Here is a 26,376-nt window from a genome sequence, read left to right as displayed (position 1 = left end):
CATCATGTTCCATATCATCACTTATAAAGCAATGGTTCACTATTACCAATTTACTCTCTTCATTTACCACATTAACACACACGGGATGGATTGCACAGCTGCTTCTGGTCCAGTAATAACTCTGAATTTCATTCTGAATTACAAAACTGTAGTTTTCAGCAAAGTCAATTAACAGAATTTCTTTTTCCGGGGTTAGATTTTCTTTCAATTTTTTCAATGATTTTGACTAACAATTATATATAAATGAGTGTGGCTTAAGTACCTGTAATTTTACTACCAACAAGTTGATGTATTCACTAACGGTTGCAGGCTGTTTTACCAGTTCCGCCTGATGATCTCTGTCTATCTACTGGCTGATCTCAATTTCATCATCAGCATCTTTGTAAGCTAATTTCTGTTTTAAATATTCATTAATTTCTGTTTGTCATCACTGAGACAATTATCACAGTGATTAAGCATGCAGTAGTTTTCAGAGTCACATATAAGAAATTTTATAAGTTCTTTGTATGTTTCTTCAATGTGTTCTGCACCCAAAAGAAATTTTACATTTTGGTGGATAAACACACACACACACACACACACACACACACAGAGAGAGAGAGAGAGAGAGAGAGAGAGAGAGAGAGAGAGAGAGAGAGAGAGAGAGAGAGAGAGTGAATGAGTGCTGGCAGGACCAGCTAAAATTCAACACTTCAGTCTTAGCGAACAGAATTTAGAAATACCAATGTTAATGTTTGTATTCTCTCATTTAAAACAAGAGTACAGTTCTCTTAAGTTGCAAAGGATGAGTCTTTTTTGCATATACACATTCTTCTGAATGCTAACTTCGTCTTTTGATTCTTGTAACATTTGAGTATATTCATCATTTTGGTAGAAATCAGTGACAATCTTTACTACTTCATGGGCAATAGCTTTCCCCCTGTTTCGTTTAGGAACTGATAAATTATCCATTTCTGTTTTCAGCTTCCTTGCTTGTCGAACCACGCACTCACTAACACTGAATTCTGACATTATGTTTTATTTTGATCAAGGGGGTGGAGCTAAAGTTAAAATTTCAATTCCTTAAGCTACTCTTACACTAGCCACATTTTCTTTCATTAACAATATCATGGCATCAAAATCGTTGGCTTTCTTAACAATTTCATCATCAAATTTTTCTTCTCTACGGTCAGGATCTTCAATACTGCAATCTAGTGCCTGTCCCACTTTTTTATCCAAAACATGCTACACTTTTTCTAGCTTCTTTTGCTGTGATTTGGAATTGAGTGAACTTTTAAGGAAGAGTATCCCAAATCATGTAAAGTTTTATTTGCATCCTCAATACTTTGACTTTTTAGTACTGATAAATGAGATGTCACCTCCGGATCATCTGCATCACTTTCATTTCTTTCACTGATGTTATTTTGCTGTTCACAAATATTACGACATGTTGTGCACAGTTTTTGGCCTGGTTTTAGCACTTAATGTTTTAGACAAAGACTGGCCTCAAAGATTTTTTAACTATTTGTCTGTGTTTTTTAAAAGGATCACAACAAGTTCTTTGATGACTTTCAAAAACTTTCAAGTAATAGTATCTGTGATGGTTCAAAATAGTATCTGTGATGTCCACACATAGCAGCACTTTCTTGATCGTGTGGAATGCTTATATTGGATAGCAGCAATCTCTGCCCAAATTCTTTGCCTTTGAATATGTCTGCTTGTGTCTGTATATGTGTGGATGGATATGAGTGTGTGTGCGCGAGTGTATACCCGTCCTTTTTTCCCCCTAAGGTAAGTCTTTCTGCTCCCGGGATTGGAATGACTCCTTACCCTCTCCCTTAAAACCCACATCCTTTCGTCTTTCCCTCTCCTTCCCTCTTTCCTGACGAAGCAGCCGTTGGTTGCGAAAGCTAGAATTTTGTGTGTATGTTTGTGTTTGTTTGTGTGTCTATCGACCTGCCAGTGCTTTCTTTTGGTAAGTCACATCATCTTTGTTTTTAGATATAAGTATCATTTTGCATTGACATTCTTGCAGAGCCCAGTTATCAGAATATCACAACATTTAAAGTGCAATACAAAATAAAGTTGTAGTCCAAGACCCCTATGTTATAAGCAAATATGCCAAGTTTTGTGAAAATCTGAGATTGAGGATTACAAATGCTTGAATTATTGGGTGTTTTGATGTATAATGACGCTAATGTAGATACAATAATATAAATAAAATGATTATACTGATCTGACTGGAAGTTATTTTGCATCCTTTTTTTTTCCCCCAACCTCATACAAAAATCTTTCTTTCTCCTTTTCTCAGGGTAAAGATCACAAAGATAATAAATGAATAATTGAATATTGTATAATTTGCAGTCATAATAAATCTGTTGTTAGAATTAAGTAAAGTATCAGCAGTGAAATTCGATACAGAGACCTCGCACTTGTTATCTTGTCTGCCAACTCCTTGAATACTAAAAACTGGGCAAAATATTGGCTTGGAGCATAAGTTCGTAATGTTTTTTTCCATTAGTTTAAAAAAACATTCTCCCGACACGGGTAACTTTTTGATTCTGTGACTGGAGAAATCATGTAGTTTTTGTTGTGACTCGCCGATCTTCCAAAGTGCCGCCGCGCAGTTACGCGGGTCCTCTACATGTGGCGCTGTCTGCCAGCCATGCAGCATCCGCGCCACCTAAGTGGCCAGCCAGCCAGCGGCCGCTAGACTTGGACTCAGTGCTGATTTGACTGTTACCGTGTACACGTCTTACTTTGCCTACTTGCTCTGTGACTTACATGTATTGTGTCGTCTTTGAAATATATGTGTTCAACTTGACATTATAACAATTGGCGGCGAGGTAGGGGAGTTTTTCTTTTCATCGTTGACCCACAGGTTTCCGTGGCTACTTTAGAGCAACTATTGCAAGGTCTCATTGAACAGCAAACGCTTCTCACATCGGTGATTCGCAATTTTGTCGTGGCATCCAATGCCTCTCGTCGTTGTCTATACTTCCTTTTCCTCCTTACAACGAGACGGCAGAAGACTGGTCTGATTACGAAAAAAGTCTTCGACAGCATTTCTTGGTATTTCATGTTGCGGACGAACAAACATGTAGGTCTCTGTTCCTTTCATGGATTTCGCCTCAAATGTATCGGTTGTTGAAGATCCTGCGTCTTTGTCCTTTGCTGAAATGTGCTCACTTCTGTCCATGTATTTTCAAAAGCATAGGCATGTGGTAGCCTCTCGTGTTGCCTTTTATCATTGTTAAAAACAACCGCATCAACCCTATCGCGCTTGGGCTGCTGAACTTCACGGCCACAGCAGAAAGTGTCAATTTGTTACTGAAGTTCACAAAGAATCCTACGCCGATTCCATGCTACGGGATGCTATTATCCGGTCGGCACCCGACAATGAAGTTAGGCAACGTGCCCTTCAGTTGGCACATCTGACTCTAGACGAAGTCCTATCCATTGCTCAGTCTTTTGAAATTTCTCGCACTGCTGGGGCACAAATAGAGGCGTGGGGAGACGTCGTGAAAGTACAACCTCTGTGCGCTGTTGATGAAGCGTGCGGAATGTCGCCGCCGGCCGACATGGTCGCAATACGCTCCCAAGCGCAGCCTCGGTCTAACCTTAAACAAACCTCTAAGAAACTGCAGCAAAACCCATGGTAACTTCCTTCGTGTCCGCGGTGTTTAACGCAACATTCACGAGAAGATTGTCCACACATTGGGCTGTGTGTTACAAATGCAAAAAGAAGGGTCGTGTGTCATCCGCTTGCAAATCTGAACGCATACCTGACGTTCATGAACGTGACGCTGATTCTGCTTCTGTGTTGTCTGTCAATGGTACTTCTCCCCTTTCAGGGAAGTTATTCCTCACTGTCCAAATCCTTGGTCAGGATGTTCACATGCACGTGGATACTGGTTCTGCTGCCACTATCATTAATTCTCAGACGTATCTTCAGTTGGGTTCTCCAATCCTATCACCTGTCATTCGGCAATTACGGGCATACAATAAACAGATCTCTCTCTTGGGACAATTTAATGCTGAGGTATCTTACAAATCCGTCGTTCGCACGGTTCCCATATTTGTGGTCGACCAGAGTAATGCAGAGAATCTTTTTGGTTTCGATGCCTTTCGGGTTTTTGGGTTCTCCATAGATGACTGTCAATATCGTCTCTGATGCTATTCCATATGCTCAATTGGAATCCTTGTCGACGACATTTTCGTCCCTTTTTCTCCTGGGTTAGGCCGTGCAAACGACTTTGAAGCTCATATCACTCTCAAAACCACTGCTCGGCCTAAGTTTCTTCGGGCTCGGCCCATTCCTGTGGCCCTTCATGATCGAGTAAAACGGGAGCTGGATCATCTCAGTGCTTCAGGGGTCTTGCTTCCTGTCACTTCCAGTGAGTGGTCCTCTCCTGTAGTTGTCGTTGCTAAGCCAAATGGTGATATTCATCTCTGTGGCGATTTTAAAGCCACTGTAAATGCTCAATGCCTCATCGACACTTACCCTATGCCCCGACCTGAAGAATTGTTCACTAAACTTGCTGGAGGCCAGTATTTTTCTAAAATTGACCGAAGCTTATCATCAACTTCCTCTCGACACTGCTTCCCAGCAGTTTCTGGTCCTTACCACACCTTTCGGCCTCTATCAATAAACAATTGCCATTCGGGGTTGCCAGCGCCCCTGCTCTCTTTCAGCAATTCTTGGGACAATTACTGCTCCCTGTCCCTGGGTGTATCAATTACATGGACGACATTGTTGTCACTGACTCCACCACTGAAGAACATCTTCATAATCTCCGTACACTTTTTCATGTCTTACAGACTGCCAGTCTTAAGTGTAATCTTCAGAAACCACAATTTTTTCAGGCATCTATCATGTACTTGGGGTTCCAACTCTCTCGGGAGGGTATTCGTCCGCTTCAGCAAACTGTCACTGCGATTGGTGCCCTTCCTCACCCTTCATCTGTTAAGGAACTGCTTTCTTGGGGAAAATCCTGACCTGGCATTCGATAGGGATGAACTTTTGTGCTTCCACCTGGATGTTTCCGAGCAGCGGGTTGTGGATGGGTTCCCCATCACCGGGGACCGGCTGGCGGCTACAACGGGTTCTGACCCTGTCTCACTCCCTTTTCAACCATTGCTTCCCTTTTGTGCTCCTCAACTCATATAATTGCTATCTCTCAGTTTACAAATGCTATAAATGTAGGTTTGCCTTTCCTTAACCTGTCTTGCGAAGGAAGTCACAGGGGTCAGTATTGCTTCGCACGTTCCTACATTTCTCCCAAATCTAAACTGATTTTTCCTGAGGTCGTCTTCTATCAATTTTTCCATTCTTCTGTAATGAATTTGTGTCTGTATTTTGCAAACGTGGTTTATTAAACTGTTGTTTGGTAATTTTCACACCTGTCAGCACCTGTTTTCTTTGGAATTGGAATTATTATATTCTTCTTTAAGACTGGGGATATATTGTCTATCCCATACATCTTGCACACCAGATGGAACAGTTTTGTCATGGTTGGCTCTCCTAAGGCTGTTAGCAGTTCTAACAGGATGTTGTCTACTCCTGGGGCCTTGCTTTCACTCTCGTCTTTCAGTGCTCTGTCAAATTCTTCATGCAGTTTCATATCTCCCACCTCATCTCCATGTATGCCCCCTTCCATTTCCATAATATTGCCTCAAGTACATCTCCCTTGTATAGACCCTTTGCACGACCCTTCCACCTTTCTGTTTTCCCTTCCTCACTTAGGACTGGTTTTCCATCAGAGCTCTTGATATTCATACAGGTGGTTCTTCTCTGTTAAAGATTATTTCTACAACAACAACAACAACAACAACAACAACAACAAGTTGTCAAGATTACTGCATTACAGATAACCAATTGGTACGCAATATAATTAAGCAAATTTAAATGTGAAAGAGATATAACGGCATCTAATAAAGTGTACCTCTTGCCGCACTGCAAAAACAGGTAAGTATCGTCTCTGCTGGAGTATAGATTTTTTCTTCGCAAATTCACTTGTTGCCTGAGTAGCATTTTGCATGTGTTCTGCAAACTTTTGATCAGTTTTATAATCCGTTTCATCATTTTCATTTTGTCGTATGTCCTGTAACACAGACATAAAACACAAGAATAAAATAAAACAATCTTTTGTAGCTGCCAGTATGTCAAAACGGTAGCAAAACACTAAGCAGTTGCAAGCAATTTAAAACAGATTTAAAGTGATATTGTTAAGGTGTTTACAGAAGGTCAGTAGTATGGTAAACTGTTAATTGTTGCTACTACTTCAATCTAAAAGTCACCTTGTACTCATATACATATTTTAACATTTCGCGTCAGGATAATGTTTCTAAAGGGCACCTAGATTTGAACATCCTTCTATTTCTTCAGATTCTTATTCAGATGTCACACGTACCTTGTTCTTCATCTCTGTTCCTGTAACTGATAGGATTTTGAGCACTGTAATGTCTCGGAGGCTGAACATATAATCTACCTTCTTAAAAAAGACCCTGCTTTGTACTCCGTCAGACAATGCATACTGCACATTATAAAGAGAAATATTTCAAGAAAACTAAATGATCTTGGTATAGATTCAAGGGAAATGGAAATAAGCTTATGATATATGCTTTTTATTAGTAATGTTTGAAATGATGCGTTATGCTAGAATAAGAGAAGAAAAGAGCAACCCTAAAATGATAAAGTGCTTATGACATATTGACTGAAATCTGCATGTGAAGTTCTTATTCTACAATGATTCTCAGCTATTTAGCAGCAGCTGCTAAGTTGCAGTTGCACCTGCCATCATTTTGATTCCCTTCAAATACAGCAGTTGTCCAAAACAACTGCATGTATGTAACAGTGGCAACTTTTGTTTTTATGTGTAACTACTCTTGCCAATGAGAGTTCCATACTTCTGTCTATGTCTTCCTTTCTGAAGTTTATTTTCTACTGTTGCCACTTTGGTCATCATTCTGATGTACTTGTTCTTCCATGTTTCTTTGTTATCTTGCACATCCTCCTCAAATTTTAGTCTCTGTATTTTCATCAATTGTAGTCTCTTAACTTGTAACTACGACACTGGCAATGTTTCAGTACATCACAAAAGGCTTTACAATAACTTCACGAAGTTTTACCTTTAACATAAATGTTGCCAGTCTACTGGTAGGAGCGTCACAAGTATGATGATGCATGACATATTACATCCAAACTTTTGATCATTCCATGGGCTACTGAATATGACAATCCATTAAAAACTGGTATAGCTGCAGATATATTTAAGTTTGTTTCCACCGTAACATACTTTATTGTCATGATACTGAAGAGTATATGAAACACAGTTTTGTTCACCGTTTTACAGAACTTGGTGTGCATTCCTAGAGCTGACCTTACAATATGGATTTATAATAGTGCAACGGTAGTTCAGGTATACATGCCGATGTCACAAGCTGAAGATGAAGAGATAGAGAAAGTATATGAGGATACTGAAAGGGTAATACAGTACGTAAAGGGAGATGAAAATCTAATAGTCATGGGGGACTGGAATGCAGTTGTAGGGGAAGGAGTAGAAGAAAAGGTTACAGGAGAATATGGGCTTCCACAAGGAATGAAAGAGGAGAAAGACTAATTGAGTTTTTTAATAAAGTTCAGCTATTAATAGCAAATACTCTGTTCAAGAATCACAAGAGGGGGAGGTATACTTGGAAAAGGCCAAGTGATACGGGAAGATTTCATGGTCACACAGATTCCAAAATCAGATGCTGGATTAAGGGCAATCACAGAAGTTGGAAAGAAAAACACAAGTACAAAGAATGTACCTGCAAAGAACCATGGGTAACAGAAGAAATACTTCAGCTGATTGATGAAATAAGTATAAAAATGTTTATGCAAATTCAGGAATACAGAAATACAAGTCAGTGGGGAAGGAAATAAATAGGAAGAGCAGGGAAGCTAAGGTGAAATGGCTGCAAGAAAAACGTGAAGAAATCGAAAAAGAAATGATTGTTGGAAGGACTGACTCGGCATATGGGAAAGTCAAAACAACCTTCGATTAAATTAAAAGCAGGGGGGTGGGGGGTGGGGGTAGGCATTGGTAACATTCAAAGTGCAATAGGAATTCCACTGTTAAATGCTGAGAAGAGATAGGTGGAAAGTGTACACTGAAAGCCTCTATGAGGGAGAAGATATGTCCAATGTCATAGAAGAAGAAATGGGAGTCAATTTAGAAAAGGGAAGAGATCTAGTAGTAGCATCAGAATTTAAAAGAGCTCTGGAGGACTTACGATCAATAAGGCATAAGGGGTAGACAACATTCCACTGGAATTTCTAAAATCATTGGGGGAAGTGTCAACAAAATGACTATTCACATTCTTGTGTAGAATGTATGAATCTGCCAACATACCATCTGACTTTCGAAAAAATATCATCCACATAATTCCGAAGACTGTAAGAGCTGACAAGTGAGAATGATTGCATAATCAGCTTAACATCTCATGCATCCACATTGCTAACAAGAATAAAATAGAGAAGAATGGAAAAGAAAATTGAGGATGTGTCAGATGATGATCAGTTTGGTTTTAGGAAAGGTAAAGGCACCAGAGTGGCAATTCTGACATTGTGGTTGACAATAAAAGCAAAATTAAAGAAAAATCAAGACACGTTCATAGGATTTGTCAAGCTGAAAAAAGTGTTCAATAATGTAAAATGGTGCAAGATGTTCGGAATTCTGAGAAAAGCGGGAGTAAACTTTAGGGAAAGATTGGTAATATACAATATGTACAAGGGCCAACAAGGAATAATAAGAGTGGATGACCAAGAACGAAGTGTTCTTATTAAAAAAGGTGTAAGGCAGGGGTGTAGTCTATCACCCATACTCATAAATCTGTACATCGAAGAAGCAGTGATGGAAATAAAAGAAAGGTTCAGGAGTAGGACTAAAATTGAAGGTGAAAGGATATCAATGATACGATTTGCTAATGACATTGCTATCCCGAGTGAAAGTGAGAAGAATTACGTGATATGCTGAATGGAATGAACAGTCTAATGAGTACAGAATATGGACTGAGAGTAAATCAAAGAAAGACGAAAGTAATGAGAAGTAGCAGAAATGAGAAAGTTAATATCACTGGTGGTAATCAAGAAGTAGATGAAGTTAAGGAATTCTACAACCTAGGCAGCAGACTAACCAATGATAAACGGAGAAAGGAGGACATAAAAAGTAAATACCACTGGCAAAAAGGACATTCCTGGGCAAGAAAAGTATACTAGTATCAAATCATAGGCCTTAATTTGAGGAAGAAATTTCTGCGAATGTACGTTTGGAGCACAGCATTGTATAATAGTGCAACGTGGACAGTGGGAAAACTAGAACAAGAGAATCGAAGTATCTGAGATGTGGTTCTACAGACGGATGTCGGAAATTAGGTGACTGATAAGGTAAGGAATGAGGAGGTTCTGCACAGAATCGGAGAGGAAAGGAATATGTGGAAAACACTGACAAGGAGAAGGGACAGGATGATAGGACATCTGTTAAGACACCAGGGAATAACTTCCATGGTACTAGAGGGAGCTGTAGAGGGCAAAAACTGCAGTGGAAGACAGATATGGGAATACATCCAGCAAATAATGGAGGAATCCAGCAAATAATGGAGGACATAGGTTGCAAGTGCTACTCTGGAATGAAGAGGTTGGCATAGGAGAGGAATATATGGCGGGCGGCATCAAACCAGTCAGAAGACCGATGACTCAAAGAAACACTCAGCACAAAAGCTAAAACGTCAAGTTAACCACACTCTGTGTAGTAGTGGTAGTGGGTGGTCAACAAGCACATGTGCAAGAAGGTGGTCAGTCCTCCCCCCCCCCCCCCCCCCCCCGCCCCCCTCTCTCTCAAGTTGAATCTGAAAAACAATGTTGACCAAAATCTAAAGAATGTTTCCAGTATTGTTTATGTGCCTATCATCCACTCAATGTCTGAGTTATATGGATATTCTGTTACTGCTTCCATTAATTGTGTTACATCAAGGGTTTTGCAATGTCATATGAGAAACGAAGAGACACAAATAATGTGACAGATATATGTTGTAATGTGAAAACAGCTGGATGTAGACTTGGAGTTCATATGAAACATAATCTTCTGTGAAGGGTTAACTTTACAGTGACAGGTGCAACTGGTGCAGTGAACACATGCAACTACTAGATTTTTTTCCAAGATGGAAAAAAAGTGTATTAGTATTGAAATATTCTTAATTCCACTCATACACTCCAACCAAGTCGCACAACCTTAACAATCTCTACAACTACTTTTTAATTCTGCTGATAATGTTAATTACGAATGCTATATACAGTTCCAACAAGGTTTTGCAGCACTGCTCCATCTTCATGAAGTGCGGTGTTACTTCAAATTTTCAAGGCAGGTTAAACCAGCCCCACTGGATGAGCACATTATTTGTAACACCTTATACCTCAATTTGGCTAAGTCTAGATCACGGCCAGCGGCAGTCAAGGTGGTGTTTCTCTACTGCTCATAGGTTGGCAACAGCTCAGTTTCGCTTAGTCAGTTGGATGATACTTTCAGGTAACCAATGACAGGCGAGAAAAGGGGAATAAACTTCTAGCATTGAAACAGTAACCATTCTCTTCTTTGCTGTTGTCACTGCTACGCACAAAACATAGTTTACAATCTTGATTATCACAATTACCGTATTTATTTGAATCTAAGCCGCACTTTTTTCCGGTTTTTGTAATCCAAAAAACCGCCTGCGGCTTAGAATCGAGTGCAAAGCAAGTGGAAGTTCTGAAAAATGTTGGTAGGTGCCGCCACAACTAACTTCTGCCGTCGAATATATGTAGCGCTACACAGGCATGCTTTGTATACACAAAGTTAAATACTGGCACCAAAACCTCTGCGTCAGTAAATAAATTAAAAAAAAAAGGTGGAAGACGAGTTTTTTTCTCCGACCCGAGTTTCGACCACTGCATTTTCATACATTATCCAACGAAGTAAATACAAATTCCGTATTGTTCATCTTCGAATGTAGCAGAATTTCAATGTACTACGAAAATCCGACTGGCAAGAGTGTTTGGGATGTTTGTCAATATGGCCAACTCTACGTTCTGAATTTTTTCCTACCTGTGAGAAGAGATGATTGCTAATAGGAACCTGATGAAATGTGAATCACATACAGTATTCTCTTCACCATAAGAATAATACGAATATAAACATTTTGCCATGTATTCTTTCGTGTTTGCTGCTACCTCATTTAAATCCTGTCTGCCTAATAAACTACGAAACTAGAGTGAGACAATAGCAAACGCGGAAGAATATACGTATCGTGTCATGTTTATATTCGTATTATTCTTATGCCTAATAGTGATACAGTCAGAAATGAAGCATGGTAACTGACTAGATTTTTAAATCTAAGATGACTCTAATTTCTGTGCAGAATTTGATGTAGTAAAGAAGAACATAGAATATGTTCTATCATACGCAGTCTATTATTTGGTTCTTGTTGATCATTATCAAAGAAAGCAGCAGTGTAAGTAACAACAAATAGCAGTCTCTTGCCATTGTTTCGCTAATGAGACGATTCCTCTCTTTTTTTTTTTTTTAATTGTAAGCGGCGGTAGTGCGCACAAAAGCAAGCCATGCCGCGAGCGGCGACAGGCCGTAAACACGCACTATCAGAATGTGACAAACAATGCGTGACACAGTACAGTAATGCATTTTCAGGTAGAGTGACGTAAACACCTATATCAAAGAAAACGGCACTTATCAGATCAAAGCAAAATAAGCAAACGATTCAAACCAGACGAAGCACGTGAAAAAGGAAGGGTACCCGTATAAATACGGACGGAGCGCCTGATGCATAGCAATGGCTACCTGTTAAAGCTTAACTGCTAAGCTTACGACTCGAACCAAACTACTGTAGCTGTATCGTCATTCATTCGACCTAAACTGTGTCTCATATTACAATGGACCAACTTTTCTCTCCCCCTTGAATTTCGAGTCTCAAATTTCAGGTGCGGCTTAGATTCGGGAAATTTTATTTTTCCTTTATTTCGAGTCTCATTTTTCAGGCGCGGCTTAGATTCGAGTGCGGCTTAGATTCGAGTAAATACGGTATTCATTTTTTTAATACATCACGATTTCAAAGGGTGCAGTTATGCTGGGACACAAGAGCAAAGATTAAATTCATATTATTTGTTGTCAAGAGTATTTAACTAAAGCAAACAATAGGGAGTCCAGGTTAGAATATCAACAATATTATGAAAATGACAGATTGTTACTCATTGTAAAGATGACACTTTGTGAGTTGCATACAGGCACAATAACAAAGCTGTTACACATTGAGCTTCCAGCCAAAGACTTCTTCAGAAAGGAAACACACACACTTTCACACAAGCAAGCACAGCTCACACGCACATGATTGCTACCTGTGGTCAGAATGCAACTGTCTTGAGTGGAAGTGGGGGTGGGGGAAGGGGATGGTTAGTAGTGCACAGATGGAAGGACCGTGCAGGGACTAGATGATGGTGGGACAGCACTGCCAACTGATAGGTGAAGTGTCAGGTAACTCTGGATGGGGAAGGGGGCAGGGGAACGGGGGAGGAGAGAAGTGGGAAATGGAAAATGGGTGTAGCAGAGAAGGGAAAGGCCTGGTGGGTGCATTGGCATGTTGTGCCACAGGGCGGTCCACTCCATCAGAGGCCACACCACCTGTGAAAGCAGTCATCCAGCTGTCCACCAAGATGAACAGATACTGACGAGCTGTGGACAAAAGCAAAGTGGACCACACTGTGGCACAACATGCAGCTGAACATGACAATGCTTGATTTCAATGGCTGTTTTCTCAACCTAGGCAATCTTGATCCTCCCCTGCACCACCAGATTTTCTGAACTGTACAGATGGGAGTTATTACAACACATTCTCCACTCCCAAAATTACCATGGCCTCAATCTATGGTAACCTACTTTCCCCACACCCTCCCTCCAACAGTTTCTGACCCTTCTGTCCTATCACCTCCTCCAAATTCAAGTCCCCTCACCCACACTGTGTGCCACTCTCTGCCTATGCACCCACCACACTTTTCCCCTTCTCTGATCCTCCTCTGCTCCCCACCCTCCCATTTCACTCCCCCACAGCCTCCTGACACTGTGTCCGGCAGCCTTGTCCTGCCAGTCTACTCCCTGCATGCTCCACCAGGCAGCACTCAGTCCACTGCCCACACCTGTACTCTGCTATCTCAGCATTGCTGCTTCTGTTCAATGCAGATGCATTCTGGCTGGAGTGGCCAGAGATAGCAGTCATGTGCGTGTGAGGTGTGCTTCCTGGTGTGCGTGTCTGTATGTTTCCAGTGTGTTTCCTTTATGATGGAAGCTTTTGCTGAAAGTTCAATGTGTAACAGTCTTCTTGTTGTGCCTGTCTGCAACTCAATGTGTCATCTTTGTGGTGAATAGCAGTTTATACTTCACAAATATTTGACAGTTTTTTCTGAGTACGTCATAAATTATGAGATTGTGGTTAGGTTGCAATGTGACAGTTTTGTTTGTTGGGAGTTAGCAAAGCTACAAAAACGTGATTTTGATGAGGCAGATCTGTGACTTAGCCTAAGTTTAGAATGAGTTAGAATGTGATGGCTTGGTTATGAGTTGGCGAAGCCAACAAATGTGGAAGCTAAAAAGTGGTGTATACACAAACAAGATGTTTCTGTGGAAAAGTCAGTTACATGTGAAAGTGTTCCAGAACTCACCTTTGGCCACCATTCTCAAGTAATTTGTAATCTAAGAGAGAACTAAAATATATATGAAAAACTTAGTGTTTTGTCAGTGTGTGTTACCCTTATCACATATGACAGTCAAATTTTAAATAATGGTATGGCAGGTATTCTGGGCCCGAACGTTTTCTAAGATTTGAATGAGACCCAAATGCTCTGTGATTTAAGAAATTCACTGGACATTCTCACACATAACATAATTCATCTTGTACAAAAGGAAATTTACAGTGAAAGTAATGCTTCTCAAACCACCATTTGCAGTATTTTCCTGCGACCTGTTAGAAATGTAAACAGTTGTGATGTCATTCTCATTAAAAGCAGTTTGTTGTTATGAAGTATTGCACACAGCCAGTACATATGTACCAACTTATCAGCCGACTGACTGAACAATTTTATGACAGCCTACATGTCCCTACCGACTGCACTCAAGAGATTACAGCACTGCCAAGTTGTTGGGATTTGTTTATCTTGGGTTCATATTGTTTACATTACATGAGATGCCACCTGGTTTTACAAAGGAACAAAAATGAGAATTTGATTGTTTTAGGGGTAACAAGCACAAAAAAGTCAAGAGAAAGGTGTGGGCAAAGAATTGGTTCATATAACAAAAGAAATTCACCCACATTCTGTTACTTAAGTGGCTGGGATTCAATGATTTTCTTAATTACCTAAGACTGGATGAATCATGCATTATGGAGCTGCTGAACATAATCAAACCTTTCTTAACGTGGATAACTGTTAGCTACATTACGATTTCTAGTGTGTGTGTGTGTGTGTGTGTGTGTGTGTGTGTGTGTGTGTGTGTGTGTGTGTGTGTGTGTAGCGCCCTACAGGTTTCGTCCTGTAGTTAACACATTTTGTTGTCTGTAGACGATTGTGTATGTGCTGTGTTTCATTGTTGCAAATGGCACATTTTCTTTGCAACTAAAGTTTTATTTTGGTGTTATTCTCTTATTTATATTTTATTGTTGCGGTATTACTCTATAGTAGTGGTCTAAAGTAAAATTCTTTGTTAGAGTATCAGTTCTTACCACTTAAAATTACAAAAATTTAACTGAAAACTAAAACAAAAGAAAATTTCCAGAATTTCAAAAAATTCGGGTTTTTTTTCCCAGATTTTTCTTGAGTGAAAAAATTCTTGTGTTTTTTCTGAATTTCCTGTGTGGCCTGTGGTGCAAACACCCTTTAAAACACCTCTTTGTCATGACAGACTAACTCGTAGCTTAGCCACAGGTCTTGGGTAGGTTGGAATAAGACAGCTTTACTTGCAAAAGTTAAATTAATAATCTTTGTTGTCATATATATTTGGCTCTTCTGAATATGATACTTATTATGAGTTTGTGGTTAGGAATGGACTTAACAGCACAGATTAAATTAAATTAATAATTTTGCTGTCAAAGTATTTGCCTTGTTTCCCGGAATGTGCAAAGATTTCAGAGGTGGTGATTCATTGATTTGAGCAGTCACAATATTCCTTCAAAACATGATGTCTGTCTGCTGTTCTTTCACTGACTGCATACACCTAGCAGCTGACACACACAATGTACTACCCACTGTACCTCACTGAGAGGGCTGAGAATGTTGCTGCACGAAACACATAACTATGCCACTGGCCCTGATCTAGACTTTTACCCTTCAACTTTTATTTCTGGAAAATTATCTTGTTAAAAAAAGAAGGACGACAACAATGACGACGATGATGATGATGATGATGATGAGGAGGAGGAGGAGGAGAGGATGGATGTATACTGCATTACCAATAGATGCCACACAAAACCTTAACAAAATCCAGAAGTTAAAAACTTGACACATTATGGAAAAGAGTGATCCAGTACCACTTCTCTGAATTGTCACAATAACTTTACACACAACCGCACAGAGTTAAAGCCCTTACTGAGGAACCCAATACATGCACAATACACCACACTTCTTAGATTTCATACAGCATCAAATGAGGGTAATCTGTAGTTTATACTCCAAATCATAACAATGATTTTGACATACCAGTGATGCTATCTGCTGTATAATTAACTTAGGTCACTTTGATATCTGTGACAAACATATAGAATAAAATGTTTAAATTTTGGAAGAATTAGAGGTAGGCTCTACCTGCAACATTACTGCATACAGAGCTGGGACATCATTCTGACTATTCACTACAATTTCAAAACTAGGAAACAAAACTGTTTAGTTAGTTTAAATTGCTACTGGTGGATAGGAAAGAAAAGACTCACAAATGAAAATTTAGATCCACTGCAACACAAGCTAAACAAGTCCCAAACTCAATAATTATCACCTTACCTTTTCATCTGTCTTCTGAACACCCATGATGTTTCCTATTGTTGTTCCTGCAAGCTCCCAATGCTTCTTCTGTGCTTTTCGTCTTTCTTTTTGTTCTCTAAAAATTTTAACTAAATTTGAACCTTTCCTTGCTACCATTGCCATATCTGATGTGGGATCCTGCAAACAATAATGGATAGATTAAATTTCTGTAAAATTTTTGAAGAATTTTATTTTATCTGATTTGATCCATTATAAATGGATTTTGAAAGCCTGCGACTGTGAAAACACAATAGGTTTGTTTATAAATAAATCTTCTGCTACCAGTCACGATTTTTCTTTATTTTACTTTTTGCACGACACGTTACAGGAAATGATTCCCATTTTTAAGTGTTTTTTTTTTGTGTGTATTAAACCATTTCTATTGACGTTGTCAATGTTCATTTCGTTGACTTTTACTGCAATGTATAAGAAACACACAATTTTTTAGATTGGGTATCGATTCTTTTGGTGAAGTTAGTGGCGAAATTTAGAAGAATTTGTACTTACAGTTTCCTTAGGGTCCATTTGTGCAAAGTTTCACACACACTAAACATCACACACAACTTGTTGTACACTTTACACATCAAAAATATCTTATATAAACAAAACAGTTACAAAGATCTTCTTACAGGTAGTCCACAGAGATAACGTTATGTGTGTTCCACAGATTATGATATGCTTTTGTACAGAGGTTATTTATCTTATCAATTTGGCTCATAAATTGCTTTATCAATTTTACAATTGTTCTTATTTCTATGTTTTACTATTTTTATTTAAGTATACTATCGAAACATCTGAAGAAATTCATTGATTCACTTTCAAGTTTCTCGTTTAATATTATATCTCCAGTTCTACTAGCAAATCCATTTTATGTCCTTTATTTAGCCGGTGGAGTACTCTGAAATTTTGCTCTATTTTTCCAAATGGGTGTCCTGTATTATGTTTCTACGTTGCTATTGCTGACGTAGTGTGTTTGTTGTGTGTGTAGGCTTTAATGTGCTCTGAGTACCTGGTGTTGAAATTTCGGCCTGTTTGTTCTAGGTAGAACATGGAGCATTCCTGGCATGTTACCTTGTATATTCCAGAGTCTGAAAATGGATCCTGATTACATTTTATATTATGTATTAGTTTTTGTTGTAGTTTATTAGATGTAGAAAACTCAATTTTTACTTTGTGATTTTTGAAAATATTTGCAATCTTCTGTGATACATTGCCTATGTATGGAATACAAGATATACATTTGCTTTTCTCTGTTTCTTCTGTGGTGCAGTTTGCACCTGGGCCTTTCTTCATTTTGTCTAGGATTGTGTCAACCATGGGAACATTGTAACCATTGTAACCATTCACAACTACAATCTTTTTCACTGTGTTTATTTCTTGTTGCATATTTTCTTGGTTCAACAGTATTTTTGTTGCCCTATGCAGCACTGACCCATACGCTGCCTGTTTATGGATATTTGGGTGACATGAGGTTGCAGGGATTGTGGTGTCAGTCATTGGGTTTTTCCTATAAATTTTGAAAGTGCATGTGTTGTTATTCCTTGTAATATTTAGGTCCAGAAAGTTGATGCTTTTATTTTGCTCACGTTCCACTGTAAATTTGATTTTCTCACCTAGATTACTGAAATAATTTAAAATGTCTGTGATGTCTTTGGTATCCCCTTTCACTAACAGTAGTGTGTCATCTACATATCTTCTAAAAATTCTATTTTCTTTAGGCAATGTTCTTGGCTGTCAAATAATTTTTGTTATAAACGATTTATGCATATGTCAGCTATGGTAACAGATATACATGATCCCATTGCTAGGCCATCTGGTTGTTTATAAATGTTGTTACTAAAGGTAAAGTAGTTGTAACTTAGGGTTAGCTGAAGGAGTTCCATAAATTTGACAATCTCTGTGTATGAAAGTTTCTTGTGTTGAATAAGGTTCTTTTGTATTACCTTTAGAGCTTGTTGTATGGGTATGTTTGAGTAAAGGTTGGTGATGTCACATGATATAAACTGCACATCTTGAGGGAGCTTTCTGATACTTAGTTCTTTAGCTAGTATCATGCTGTTTTTTATGGAATATGTTGTGTTGTGTCTAAACAAGACAGCCTAGACACAATGAGAGGAAGCCGAAAGGCATGCGCTTAAACTCACGCAGGCTGGCGTAAGGTCTGAAACAGGATACGTAATGAATGCTATAAAGACAAGTACGTAGCTTCTGGAATACTTAACTTTAATCCACATTTGTAGAACATCGCTCTTGATGATACATTAATAGAATCTCAATATCAATTGAATACGGTGCCTTGCTAGGTCGTAGCAAAAGTAGCTGAAGGCTATGCTAACTATCGTCTCGGCAAATGAGAGCGTAATTGTCAGTGAACCACGGCTATCAACGTCGGCTGTAGAACTGGGGCGAGTGCTAGTACGTCTCTCTAGACCTGCCGTGTGGTGGCGCTCGGTCTGCAATTACTGACAGTGGCGACACGCGGGTCCGTCGTATACTAGCGGACCGCGGCCGATTTAAAAGCTACCACTAGCAAGTGTGGTGTCTGGCGGTGACACCACATGTTGTTTCACGTGTATAATTTTTCATCAGTATGTTATTCAGTTTTTGTGACAGTTTGTATGCTGGGCTATTTATAGAGTTGACCACGGGACATATTGGATTTCCATCTTTGTGTATTTTTGGCTATGCTCTTAGGTGTGGTGCTTCTGGATTCATGCATGTAAGGTATTCTTTTCAGTTCCTGTCAATAGGAAATACGTGTTCTTTAATTGTTCCTTAATTAAATTTGAAAATGTTTGATTGGGTTTTTTTCAATGTGCTGAATATTATTAGCAGCAAAAAATTCATTGGTATTGTCTATGTATTTTTTTTTCTTTCATCACAACTAATGTATTGCTTTTATCTGACTTCACAACTATGGATTGGTTGTTTTTCAGTTTGTTATATATAGATTTTAGTGTTTTTGCATCATTTATTGTCTATTTAGATATAAACTTATCTTTATTCATTTCTTTCTCAAGAAGCTTGCTTACTTTGTGACCTATTGCTGCAAAATTAAATTCAAATACAAAAGCAGCAATAGGTCACATTGAGAAATGCATAGAAGAGGGTGGAGTCTGTGCAGGATATGGTGGCTGATGTGCAGTGATCATCTTTCATCCAATGCACTGGGCAAGTTCATTCGTTTGTTTGGAAAGCAAGGTCAACAAGTGTTTACCAGCTTTCAGCCAGTCAGCAATGGCAAAATCACGGCGCACGCCCTGCAATCTTTCTCAAACGCATTTACAGAAACTACACTCCTGGAAATTGAAATAAGAACACCGTGAATTCATTGTCCCAGGAAGGGGAAACTTTATTGACACATTCCTGGGGTCAGATACATCACATGATCACACTGACAGAACCACAGGCACATAGACACAGGCAACAGAGCATGCACAATGTCGGCACTAGTACAGTGTATATCCACCTTTCGCAGCAATGCAGGCTGCTATTCTCCCATCGAGACGATCGTAGAGATGCTGGATGTAGTCCTGTGGAACGGCTTGCCATGCCATTTCCACCTGGCGCCTCAGTTGGACCAGCGTTCGTGCTGGACGTGCAGACCGCGTGAGACGACGCTTCATCCAGTCCCAAACATGCTCAATGGGGGACAGATCCGGAGATCTTGCTGGCCAGGGTAGTTGACTTACACCTTCTAGAGCACGTTGGGTGGCACGGGATACATGCGGACGTGCATTGTCCTGTTGGAACAGCAAGTTCCCTTGCCGGTCTAGGAATGGTAGAACGATGGGTTCGATGACGGTTTGGATGTACCGTGCACTATTCAGTGTCCCCTCGACGATCACCAGAGGTGTACGGCCAGTGTAGGAGATCGCTCCCCACACCATGATGCCGGGTGTTGGCCCTGTGTGCCTCGGTCGTATGCAGTCCTGATTGTGGCGCTCACCTGCACGGCGCCAAACACGCATACGACCATCATTGGCACCAAGGCAGAAGCGACTCTCATCGCTGAAGACGACACGTCTCCATTCGTCCCTCCATTCACGCCTGTCGCGACACCACTGGAGGCGGGCTGCACGATGTTGGGGCGTGAGCGGAAGACGGCCTAACGGTGTGCGGGACCGTAGCCCAGCTTCATGGAGACGGTTGCGAATGGTCTTCACCGATACCCCAGGAGCAACAGTGTCCCTAATTTGCTGGGAAGTGGCGGTGCGGTCCCCTACGGCACTGCGTAGGATCCTACGGTCTTGGCGTGCATCCGTGCGTCGCTGCGGTCCGGTCCCAGGTCGATGGGCACGTGCACCTTCCGCCAACCACTGGCGACAACATCGATGTACTGTGGAGACCTCACGCCCCACGTGTTGAGCAATTCGGCAGTACGTCCACCCGGCGTCCCGCATGCCCACTATACGCCCTCGCTCAAAGTCCATCAACTGCACATACGGTTCACGTCCACGCTGTCGCGGCATGCTACCAGTGTTAAAGACTGCGATGTAGCTCCGTATGCCACGGCAATCTGGCTGACACTGACGGCGGCGGTGCACAAATGCTGCGCAGCTAGCGCCATTCGACGGCCAATACCGCGGTTCCTGGTGTGTCCGCTGTGCTGTGCGTGTGATCATTGCTTGTACAGCCCTCTCGCAGTGTCCGGAGCAAGTATGGTGGGTCTGACACACCGGTGTCAATGTGTTCTTTTTTCCATTTCCAGGAGTGTATTTGGTAAAAAAAATTCATTTCTGCTTTACTTATAACTTTATACGTCAGGTTCATTATGATGTGCCCATAATTTCATTAATGGTCACAGTTATTGTGATATTTACATGTAAGTAAGGCACTGCACGAAATTCGTAAAAGTTTGCAGTGAAAAATAGAGGTCACTATGATTTTGCATTTGTGGCATATTACGTAATATGCTGCTGCATACAAAATTAAGCTAACATATTGAATTATTATTATTATTATTATTATTATTTTTAGGTGGTTTGGGTAGAGGCATCTGTCACCAATCTTGAGAAAAATCATTTCACATAGCACTCTCATTATCTACCATGTTATTCCACTAACTACAGACTTTTTTGATGAAAGAATGTAATTTTTAAGGGCCATCAATAGCTGAGGAAATGGGAAATTCTATGGGTTTTGGAACAACATAAGTGGAGGAGACATTACATGTTTTTTAGTACTGAGGATGTGCTTTTTCATAAGCTACTGGCCTTATTTCTCCCCAGTTCCTAATTTAATAAACTTAATAAATAACTGCTTCAGAATTCCCTCACAACTGTGTCTGCACAATATGTTAGTGAGGCAAGGCTGTGCAAATTCCACTGTATTTTGGCAAAAACAAGCAAATTTTAACACAGTAACCACAGAAATTTGCAGGTTTTATTCAGAATTTGTCACTCATGATGCTTCTCTGAAAGTTAAAAAGTGTTAACAAGTCAGGCAAAAATAAATCACTGCATTTTCAGCAAAATTCTGTTTCAAAGCTAACCAAAGCAGAGATAACAGATCTTTCTACCATTGAAATGTGGGTATGGGGTGAGTCCACTTAATATTTACAAAAGATGTGATGTAGGCTTCTGCTTAGAATGGTGCTTCCCCTCAGTGTTCCGCATTTACGCTGCATCACCTGTAACCCCCACCACTGTCGCTCTCCCCAAGTGTGTCCTGCTGTCTGTGCACCTACTGGCCACAGTGTTCTGCATGGACTTTACTGATGAGCAGTCAGCATATTAATGGCAGAAGAATAACCCACAGAAAAAGTGCTGGACAATTTTTGCAACAAAAAATGACGGTAGTTCAACAAACAAATCTGCAAATACAGCATACCAGGGGATGAAAAAAATATTTAAATCCACTGTTACAATGATGAATGACGGCTAAAGTGTAGGCGTCCCAACATAATTCCTACATTCACTCAATGTTCTCTGTATCTAGTCAAAAAAGGTGCTAAACAACAGAAGAACAGTGGAAGTATTAATTAGAAAAGATAATGGCAATAACATGAACCACATTTATTTCAACCAACTTACCACTCAACTTAAAAAGCTGTAACTCCTGGCAAGATTAGTGTAAAGTAGGACTATCAATAAAGCACAAGGGTAAACATCCTGTGTTGCTGACTGAATGTAGGAGTCAGGTTTCTGGAATGGATAACTATATTTATCATGTTTGCACATTGGACTACAATAAAACTCATTTGTCTTTGCACCCGATAGCAAAACACAAAATGTAGTTTATAAGAACACACAACAAATAGGTTAGATGCTAAAGAAATGAGATGATTAACTCCAAATAATGGAAAGTCCAGGTTGGAATATCAACACTATTATGATTGGTTGGTTGGATGATTAAACGGACCAAACTACTAGGTAATCAGTCCTATTTCCCTCAAACAGATAGGTCTACAAGGCCGTAGATCAGAGATAGCCTACTGCACAAAACCCAGGAGAAGAAAACCCCAAGGTCTATGAAAGGTCAACGAAGGCGAGAGAGGGGACAAAAAGAAGAAAAGGAGAGAGAGGAAGAAAGGCAGGCTATGTGCCCCATCTAGAGAGCAGCCAGAAGCCCCTGAAAGCAGAGTGCAATTAGGCGACATACATCCCCCCTGCCCCTGCCCCTTATCGGAGGTACATCACTCGTCAGTTGCCTAGGAAAGACTAGCAATATGAACAGGGCAAGAGAATCACTGAGAGACAAGAGATGAACAAGTCTAACAGACAACGCAAGAGGGGAGGGGAGAAGAGGGGTGGAAGAAGAGTAAAAGAGCAGGTAGGGTGAGGACTGGACTGGACCACCAAGCCCAGACAGCAGCAGCTGCAGTCCAGAGAGATGATCATGAATCAGCCATTTATGGCCGATGCAGAGCCAGCAAAGGATGGTAGAATCTTTGTGAGAGGCCTGTGTGGAGCACCTTCATAGATTCATTGTCTCCTTTATCATCCGCAGTTTATTTGGTGAAGTCAGAGTGAGCCATTCCGTATTCAGATTCCTAAAACTTGATGGTGTGATAAAGATCGGAGGTCTGTTTCTGGAATACTGATCTCAAGAACTGGTTTACAGGTAGCCAGTTTTGCCAGGCTATAAGCAAGTTCATTTCCTGCGATCCCAATGTAGCCCAGGGTCGAGATAACAGCCACTGAGCTTCCCCATTGTTCAAGGTCATACTGGATAGCAATGAACAAGAAATGGCGAGGTTAACACCGGTGGAGAGCTTGCAAACTGCTCAGGGAGTCACTGTAGATGAGAAAGAACCCAGTGGTGCAGGAACGGATATATTCAGGAGCACAAGAGATGGCTACCATCTCTGTAGTGAAAACACTACTGCCATAAAACAAGGAGCACAGCACAGTGTGTCCCACATGAGTATAAGCAAAGCCTACATGACCAGCAGCCAGTACAGATTACTTCTGTACGCAGGGATGCATCACAGATGGAGAAGAATTGGTAGGGGAGGGCTTCAAGAGGCACCTATTCTTTCGGATCTTGTGATAGATCAAGCCAAACTGTGGCTGAGGGATGCACCATGGAGGGGTACGTGAGTGGGTCTGGAGAAGAGGTGGAAGAGGTACCAACTGCAGTTAAGAGAGGAGGACCGAATACGGATTGCGATTGCAATCTCTGATCTGGGCCACTATTGTGAGAGATTGATTCCCATGTTTGGAAAGAAGACGGTAACTCAGATGCTTAGGAAAGATGTGAACATGGGTAGCATAGTTGACAAGCTGCTGTTGGCACTTGATCAGTGAGGAGGGACTGCAGCCTCCATGAGTAAGCTGTTCACAGGGCTAGATCAAAAGGCTCCTGTCGCAAGTTCAACCCTCCAGTGGTGTATCGGATCCAGTATCCATAATACTGAGGGCAACGCCGAACCGTATGCCAGACTCCCACAATCACGGTGGGATTGTATCAGGGATTTGTAAGGCAAGAGAAGGGTAGTGCAATCTGCACCCCATTTGGTGTTACTCAGGCAGCAAAATATACTAAGGTGCAGCCAGCACTTTAGCTTAAGCATCAGAAGACTGGGAATCCACATAAACCAAGAATCGAAAACCAGTCCTAAAAAGCGGTATGTCTCTGCCATATTGAGTAGTTGGTTGTCGAGGTAAAGCTCTGATTGTGGGTGAATGGTACGACATCACCAGAAGTGCATGACGTGAGTCTTGGCAGCTGAAAACAGAAAGCCATGGATGAAAGGCCATGCCTGCACCTTTCGTACGGAACTTTGCAATCGAAGTTCAGTTTCACCCAGAAGTCATCAGTATACAAGGAGGGGTGATACGAGGACCCCACAGCTGCTACTAGCCAATTGATTTGCTACCAGTAAGAGAGACACACTCAGTATGAGCCCTGTAGGACCCCATTCTCTTGGATATGGGGGGTACTGAGCACCAACTAGAACCCAGAAAGTAAGGTACAACAGGAAGTTCTGGATAAAAATTGAGAGCAGATCCCAGAGACTCACTTTGTGCAAGATAGCAAGGATGTGGTGTCGCCATGTGGTGTCATAATCCTTTTGCATGTCGAAGAAGATGGCTACAAGGTGTTGACATCGAACAAAAGCTGTTTGGATGGCAGACTTAAGGTAAACCAGGTTATCAGAAGTGGAATGGCCTTGGTGAAACCATCGCCCTGAGACAGAGCCAGAAGACCCCGAGACTCAAGGAGCCAACACAACACACTGTTTACCATCCATTCGAGCAATGCACAGAGAACAATGGTGAGACTAGCTGGGTGATAACTGTCCATCCACAATGTTTGCAAATGGAAAGGTCAATCGCTGAGAAAGCTCCATGCGCCACACTGTAGTGTGTGGGGTTACCCGTATTCAAGAGGCCTGTCCTTGCCCCACAGCCTGGCATCCTTGTCCTGCCCCACCTAGTCCCTGCATGCTCAGCTAGGCAGCACTCACTTCTCTTCCCACATCCATACTCTGCTATCTCTCTGCTACTACAGATTGCTGCTTCTGTTCAACGCAGTTGCATTCTGGCTGGAGCTGATGAAGATAGTGGTCATATGTGTGTGAGGTGTGTTTCCAGTATGTTTCCTTTCTGAAGGAGGCTTTAGCTGAAAGCTCAATGTATAACAGTCTTTTCGTTGAGCCTGTCTGCAACTCAATGTGTCATCTTTGTGGTGAGTAGCAGTTTATCCTTTACAAATATTTTACTGTTTTTTTTTTTTTTCCTGAGCATGTCACGAATTACGAGGATGTGGTTAGGTTGTAATGTGATAGTCTGGTTTTCAGTTGACAAAGCAAACAAATGTGAAACCTAAAAAAGCATGGTTTTGTGGATCACTTCTGCTACCCTTCTCGTAGATGTGTGTGACCTGTGCCTTTTTCCAATCACTGGGCACTCTTTTTTGTTTAAATGATCTACAGTTTACAGTCCTGAACTGTTTTATTCTCCCTGGACACTCTTTTCGTTATGCTTTAACCACGCTCTGTCAGGCTGCCTATATAGATAACTTTTATCAGCTACTGTGTATCCTACTTTTCATTGTTATTTGCAATTGCAAGGTTTTCTTAAATACATGTTTTACTTAATAAATTAGTACTTACAACCAATTGTGTAAATCAGGAGCACTACGAAAGATATACTGATGTGCTGAAACATTATGACTGCAGCTTGTCACGAGACTGGATGGCACATAACGTGGAAAGGAAAGTATGTAAGCAGAGCAGAGACAAATTGAGAATCGTTCTAGTGATGATACAGCTGCAAATGGGGAAATCCACTAACGTAAGTGATTTTGGCACAGGGCACATTGTTTTGGCCTGGCACCTGGGAATGAGCATCTCAGAAACAGTGAAGCTGAGTGGTTGTTTGTGTGCTACTGTCATGAGAATGTATGGAAAGTGGTTAAAGCAACGAGTAGACAACGAAGTGTTGGGCATCAATTCCTCGCCACAGATCACAGGTGTTAGTAGCTTGCCCAATCTGTTTAAGTACAATAGATGGCAATCTGTGGTAAATCTGATGACATAGTACAATACTGGTGCAGCCACAACTGTTTTGGAGAACACCATTTGGCACACGTTTTTGAACATGGGACTCTGCAGCAGTAGGTGTTACCATGTTGATCCAACGAGTTACAAATGCAATGGAGCTCATACGTGAGCTCAGACTCTCATCAATGGAAACACATCACTGGATCCAATAAATCACATTTCTCGTCGCGGCAGGTCGATGATTGTGTCCTGATACACAGTCGTCCAGGAGAATGGCTCCCTAAGATACGCACTTTGCCACAGATGGTGTCTGGTTGGTGTAATATTATGCTACAAGGGACATTCACCTGGGCTT

The 26,376-nt window shown here is 40.9% G+C and overlaps 1 protein-coding gene across 1 annotated transcript in view; it reads right to left on the bottom strand.

Annotated features, from left to right (window-relative positions):
- Positions 1-26,376, bottom strand: part of LOC126176008 (pre-mRNA-splicing factor ATP-dependent RNA helicase PRP16) — a 201,049-nt gene that overhangs the window by 149,263 nt on the left and 25,410 nt on the right. Inside the window, exons 8-9 of the mRNA XM_049923127.1 lie at positions 16,049-16,207; positions 5,925-6,083 (exon numbers count right to left, since the gene is read on the bottom strand). Coding sequence (XP_049779084.1) covers positions 5,925-6,083; positions 16,049-16,207 — 318 coding nt within the window. The remainder of the gene's footprint in view (positions 1-5,924; positions 6,084-16,048; positions 16,208-26,376) is intronic.

This window comes from Schistocerca cancellata, chromosome 3, assembly GCF_023864275.1.
Source record: "Schistocerca cancellata isolate TAMUIC-IGC-003103 chromosome 3, iqSchCanc2.1, whole genome shotgun sequence".
NCBI classification, from domain to species: domain Eukaryota; kingdom Metazoa; phylum Arthropoda; class Insecta; order Orthoptera; family Acrididae; genus Schistocerca; species Schistocerca cancellata.
The sequence above is the reverse complement of the archived record's forward strand: the minus strand, read 5'-3'. Positions and strand labels throughout refer to the sequence as shown.